At 40.5% G+C, this 6506-nt stretch overlaps 3 protein-coding genes across 5 annotated transcripts in view; all 3 read left to right on the forward strand.

Moving 5' to 3' along the window:
• LOC108251078 (odorant receptor 131-2-like) overlaps positions 1-507 on the forward strand; it is a 1862-nt gene extending 1355 nt beyond the window's left edge. The window contains exon 2 of the mRNA XM_017441249.2: positions 504-507. Coding sequence (XP_017296738.1) covers positions 504-507 — 4 coding nt within the window. The remainder of the gene's footprint in view (positions 1-503) is intronic.
• A 2036-nt stretch (positions 508-2543) lies between these two features.
• On the forward strand, positions 2544-3584 carry LOC108251076 (odorant receptor 131-2-like). Its single transcript, XM_017441248.2, has one exon. The coding sequence runs from the start codon at positions 2544-2546 to the stop codon at positions 3501-3503; it is 960 nt and encodes a 319-aa protein (XP_017296737.1). The 3' UTR covers positions 3504-3584.
• Positions 3585-4647: 1063 nt separating this feature from the next.
• Positions 4648-6506, forward strand: part of nup98 (nucleoporin 98 and 96 precursor) — a 16722-nt gene continuing 14863 nt past the window's right edge. For all 3 annotated transcript variants that reach the window (XM_017441259.3, XM_017441262.3, XM_017441263.3), the window contains exons 1-2: positions 4648-4814; positions 5790-5899. In XM_017441259.3, the coding sequence (XP_017296748.1) occupies positions 5821-5899 (79 nt within the window). In that variant the 5' untranslated portion in view covers positions 4648-4814; positions 5790-5820. The remainder of the gene's footprint in view (positions 4815-5789; positions 5900-6506) is intronic.

Consider the following 6506-nt stretch of genomic DNA (forward strand, 5'->3'; position numbering starts at 1 on the left):
ATCCATCCATCCATCCATCCATCCATCCATCCATCCATCCATCCATCCATCCATCCATCCATCCATCCATCCATCCATCCATCCATCCATCCATCCATCCATCCTCCATCCCTCCCTCCCTCCCTCTACTGCCTAGCTGTAATCAGGTGGCAGAGGCAACAGGTCCAGGAGGGAAATCCAAACCTCCCTTTCCTGAGTGACACTCTCTAGCTCCTCCTCCTCTGATTTATAATCCCTCCAGCGAGTTCCGGGTTCTGCTCCCAGTAGGATGGGCCTGGGAAACCTCCAGACCTCCAGGCATCCTAATCAGATGGCTGAACCACCTCAACTGACAGTTTTTGATGAGGAGGAGCAGCAGCTCTACTCTGAGCTCCCCCCGGATGATGGAGCTCCTCTCCTCATCTCTGAGGCTGAGCCCGGCCGCCCTACAGAGGAAGCTCATTTCAGCTGCTTAGATCTGGGATCTTGTTCTTCTGAACATGATCTAAACCTTTTGACCATAGGTGAAGGTTGGAACAAATATGGACCAGTAAATTGAGAGCTTTGCCTTTCAACTAAACAAACAAACAAACAAAAAAAACTGAAAAATATTTACTAAAAATCTTGTCAGAAAATTATCAAGATTGCAAGAAACGTGAGGTCTTTTTAAATGTAATTCTGTTTGAACTGATTCATAACATCCCAAAAATGTTGTCTATTCCATTTTGAAAAGTCCTGAAAAGAAACTCTTGTTGCAGTACATAGTTAGGCCAAATAAAATGAACATTTGAAATAATAACAAATAAACATACTAAGACCATACATTTCACCTTAAAGACATGTCCTGTCATTTCGTAAAGTTATTGTGTTTTAGTTGTCCTTCCTGCAGCTGAGTTGAATACGTTTGTGACTGAAGGTACTCTGTTACTTCATCATTATGTGTTGCAGAAAGTTTGCAGTGCTGTTTGTCACTTTGAACAGCTTGGACTACATTCTTCCTCCTTTCATTGGTTCCAGGACCATCACAGGTTTATCACATTTCAATTTTTTTTTTTTTGCATAAATTTCAAAGACTCATCTGGAAAACCTTACACATCTAAAAAATGTCCAAAAATTCACAACAATCTACATGGCTTCCTCGTTTTAAAAAGCAGCCATGTGTTTCTGATAAAGTGTCTGTTTTCCAATTGAAATACTGAGTTTGATTCTTGCCCTCCCTCATGTTGAAATCTCCATCATTTGTCTGAACCAAAACTCTCCAAGAGATGCTCAGCAATGTCTGAATGAGAGTACACGTTTTATCATTTATAGAGTGTAAATGAACAATAAAAGGAAAACACGCTATAAAACATGTTCTAGAATCTAAATAAGGTTTAAAAAGCATAATCAATTGTAAAGCATTTCATTTATAAACTGAAGATCTCTTCTTCTGTTTAACTGCACTTCTGTTTAGATTGTATTGACTGTATTTATTATAGGTCTGTGTAGAAACTCTTTAAAAATGTTCTTGACTGTTGAATATTGTATTAAAACCATATTACTGTTCAAAATAATGGTGATTACTTTTTGTGAAATGGAATGGTCCATATAATACAAAAAGGATTAGTGTGACAGAGATAAATTCATACTTGTTCAATAAAGCTAATTCAGATTTTTTCACCAACATCTCCATGTAATGTCTTTTCCACACTGTAAGCCAGATGTCTTTTCTACGTTTGGCATAATACGGCTTTTCACCTTTCACTTTTCAGCCAAACTTTAAATAGAAGGCAAGCAGTCTTTTTGATGTCATTTCAACATAATTTTCCTTGGGAGTTGGGGACTCCAAAGAGGATAGAGTCTATCCCTTCTTCTGAAGATTGGCTCTAGAACTCGTGCTGTGCATTGAACTGAACCCGTCTTCATGTCTGCCCATTATCTCTCATCTTCTCACACAAGCTTGGATTCCCCTAACACCTGTAAACTAACTTCCTATGTCTTAAAGGACAATTTCAGCAGCCAAAGACTGGACTTTTGAAGCTGTCACCTCAGGTCCCAATCCCCTGTTCCACAGGCTTTTATGTGGGTCTACAGCAAAGCGGTCCCATGTTTGTTTGGGTACTTACTGGACTCATTGGGTGAAGGCTCAGCCATCAGGCATTCAACACTCTCACAGGCCTGCTCCAATCTGAGGCCCATGTATTCCTACTTCAAACAGGGTTACTTCCTGGTTACCTGGTTTTCAAATATATTGAGCACAAAGGAAGAATTTAAATAGCTACTGTGTCTCTGAAGGTTCCACAGTAAGATTGCATCACTCATCAGTGATGTGTCGTGTAAATGTAATGAGAAGAGAGCACATAAATCACATCTGAGGCAAAGCAAACCTTGCAGAGCCACTCAGCCCACATGGAAACATGAATCAGCTGTAACCTATCAGCTACCTGCAAAGGTGTAATATCTTTAGGTTTTTCTTGTGGACCAGCAATCATCTGAGTTTAAAGATTGTTAGAGATAAAGTTACTTTATCTCTATTGTATTGACATCAACTAACTGATTTTTACATGTGTTAAATATTTGAAACCATGTCTTATTCCTCCCAGTTGCTCTCTAATGCCTCTGCTGAGCTCCAGTATCCAGATGTTTTGGAAAGAGTGATTACTTTTACTTTATGCACAGTTCCAGCGTGTGTTCTTCTATATATTAACGGCACCATGTTGTTCACTCTGAGGAGCAAACCTGTGTTTCGTGACACCTGTCGTTATGTTCTCCTGTATAACCTCCTTCTTGCAGACACTGTACAGCTGGCACTGAGTCAGGTTCTGTTTCTACTTGCTGTTTGTAGCATCAAACTAACATATCCTGTATGTGGTGCTATTACAACACTCGCCATTCTCACAACTGTCATCTCTCCACTCACACTGGTGGTGATGTCTCTGGAGAGATATGTAGCTGTGTGCTTCCCACTGAGGCACGCTATGATCGTCACCATCAGAAACACAAGAGTGGCTATCATTGCACTTTGGGCCTTCAGTTCACTACACAATCTCACTCGTATTATTTTACTGTTATATTTCCCTTTCCAAGAGCTGGAGAGTCTGCAGATGACTAATTTCTGTTCAGACTTTGCTATGGTGCTTGGGTCCTTGTCTGATGATTATGATACAGCCTTCACTTGTGTTTTGTTTGTTTCAGCTGGTATAGTAATTGCGTTTTCATTCATTAGTGTTCTGATAGCTGCCAGGTCGGCCTCTACGGACAGAACTTCAGCCCTGAAGGCTCGAAACACACTGCTGCTGCATCTGGTGCAGCTGTGCCTCAGTCTGTCTTCAACTGTTTTCAACCCCATTCTTAAACCTATTTCAAAAACTGTAACTAATGCTGTGTTTGTGCGACTGCATAAATTTTTGTATGTATTGATTGTTCTGTTCCCCAGATGTTTGAGTTGTTTTATTTACGGCCTTAGAGATCGGACCATCAGACCCGTTCTCCTGCACCTCTTATGTTGTCGACTGAAAGCCAAAGTAGTTGCAGCCAGTGACTGACAGGTTCGGTTTAGGTGGAAGCTTTAATAAGTCATTGACTGTCAGGTTCATAGTTTTTATGGTTGTTCATGTCTTAAATCAGCAACTAATACCAGTATTGAGTGAAATTAAGTGTAAATATTGTGAGAAATCTTTAATTTTAACATGAAAACAGAAATGACCAGCTGTAGCAGACCTTTTGATAATGTTTCTATGCTGGCTTATCAGTCTGTTCTGCAGAAGGTTTGCTGTGCTACCCCTTATTTTTAACAGCTTGTCCAACATTCCTCCATCAGTTCTAAGAGCCTCGGAGCAGGGTCAGCCACAGTGTCATATGCTCAGAAACCTTCAGGCAGACAGAATAATGGCAGGACTGCAAACACATTGAAAGACAGTAGAAGAAGTCCCTGATTGGATGAAAACATCTAAGTCCTAAACCCACCAGGGTCATGTTCATGTCCTGCACTGTTAGGTCAACTAACAGCTGATACGTCATAATCAAACATTATTAAATAGCTTTATTCTCAGATTCTAGATTTTTTTCATCAGCAGTCATAAGGAAATGGACCAAATAACTGTTTAGATTACAGGACATCACCAGGCTCTCCATTCAAATGAATCAAAATTTAGCATTTGGTTCACAGTCTGCACAATAAATTAGTATAAATACAATAAATATCACTCAGACTTACTGCTGTCAATGTGAACCAAACACACCGTTTGTATCGAGACAGACCCCCAATCCCACACTCATGGAGCACGCCTTCCCCGACTCCCACATTATAAAGTCTGTGGAATAAAGAAATATTAATATTCTTAAAGACTTGTTTAATAATTTTAAAGCAACTGTAAAAACTAATTTAACCAATGGGAGTGTGCAATAAAAATACAAAGGGGAAAATTCGGGAATAACAAACATTGTGCTAAAAAAAAACAAAACAAAAAAGAGGATATTTCCGGGTTTAACCGGAAGCTTTTTATTCCTTAAATAACCTTTTAAAGCGTTAATAATAAAGTTACTGCAGTTGGAAAACTCGCCAACTGATTATTATTTTAAACAATATTAAAAATATTACTAGAAAATACATTTGTTTGCTCCGAAATAACTTTTGTGTTTACGTAAAGTTACGTTACGTCGGCGTGATGACGTATGAAAACGCGTGTAGACGGTTGCCAAACCGTTTTCCCTCCTCGCTGCTGAAGCTAACCGTCATCGGCTTGTGTTCATGTTCGGTTTTAAACCCTTCCAGCATCAGACAACGTTTTAATCTCCAGGTTTTTACTTTTTCAGGAGGAGGAGGAGGCCGGACTGTGGCAGCAGCCTCGTTGGAGGTAAATGTTTGATGAAATTTATGTTTTTTATCACTCGTTTCTGTGTTGCTAACGCTCAGTTAGCAGCGGAGCTAGCTGGCTAGCATTAGCTTTGCGTAGTTTTTAATACTATGTTTCTCAGGTTAATATTCGACAGCAGACAGAGTTTATATTTTCCCGGAGAAGCTAGTACTGTCTTTCCTTTAGAACAGTTGACTTTTTAAAGGTTTGATTTGTTCCGTGAAGACTGAGAGCTGTTAACAGAAATAAACGATTTGGGCTACATCCATCCGAGTTAACCAGTGGCTGGTCTTAACTGGATCAAACTCGTTAACAAATCCACACTGAAGCTAGTTATTTATCTCCATCTTGACTTGGACAGCAGGGTGGGTCTCAACATTTCCACCTTAAACAGAGGAGGTGACTAAATGACGCTTTTAAAGGATTTATAGTACTGAGTCCAGTCGCCATTTCTTTATAATTTTCCTTCCTGTAATCTGTTAAAGTGGTTCTGGATCAACCTTCCATCTGAAGTTTTTCTTCTCAGTTTCTGAGGAATGTTCAGACAGAAAACGGCTCCTAAACTCAAGGGATGAACCAGTCTTCACATTACGCACAGCTTGGCTAAGAACCATCTTCAGGTCTTTGTTCTTTAGATGAAAAAATAAAAAAATGAAGACAACAGTTTGACAGAAAACACAATTTTAGATCCAACAAGACAGCATCTGCAGTTTGTCTAATTAAAAAGGAGGTTGTACACATGGAGTCCAGTTTACAGCAGATGCGCAGCATCTGAAAGGCCCATATTTAGAAACAAACCATGTTCTGGCAGAATACTTGGAGAACAAACCCAGAAAGTCCCTGAGGAGACTTCAGCCTCCAAACTTGGTGAATAAAATGAGGCTAGTCTCAGGATTGAGGTCTTCTGAGATTTTCTTACTGTTTTTGATAAATAAAGTTTGAGCAACTGATCATAAGTTGTTTTTGTCTCCACAGAAGTCTTATGAGGTCCTGCTAGCAGGTCAAGATGTTCAACAACTCATTTGGTACTCCCTTCGGTGGGGGGACAGGGGGGTTCAGCTCGTCATCAACCTTTGGTCAGCAGAGTAAGTTGTATAATTATTTTCTAACAAACACCAGAACGTCCTGTTGACTCCTGCTGATGATGTCACACTCTTTTAAATCCTTATTTTTTAACTCGCCCTGTTAATTTCTGAAGTTTTCTGCTTGTCTGCAGACTGTTGTGCTTCGCAGTCTGACAGTAACTGAATGTCAGTGTTTTCTGTACATTTTATTGACATTAAATGCGTTCTGTGATCTGAATAACACTGAGGAGCGTTAAAACGCAGCAGCTTCGTTTGGAGGAATCCTTCATACCTACACTCACCAGATGAGGAGAATCAGACTCTGCATCAGATCTGTTAAGCAAATAAAGCTTTCTCAAAGTGTTTAGAGGCACAAGTGCTGGGTGTCCATATTGTCCCCATCTTCAACATTTTCTATTAAACCAAGAAGCTGTGGTGGTGAACAGAAAGCTCTGCTCTGGGAACAGACCGAGGGCTGCAGGACGGACAGCAAGACGCCTCAGACCGTGGACCTCCGTCACACAGCGAGACGCCGCAGACCGTGGACCTCCGTCACACAGCAGCGTCTTCTCAGGGTTCCTGTCCAGCTGCAGGACGGACAGCGGGACACCGTGGACCTCCGTCACAC

The sequence above is a fragment of the Kryptolebias marmoratus genome, linkage group LG13, assembly GCF_001649575.2.
Source record: "Kryptolebias marmoratus isolate JLee-2015 linkage group LG13, ASM164957v2, whole genome shotgun sequence".
NCBI lineage: Eukaryota > Metazoa > Chordata > Actinopteri > Cyprinodontiformes > Rivulidae > Kryptolebias > Kryptolebias marmoratus.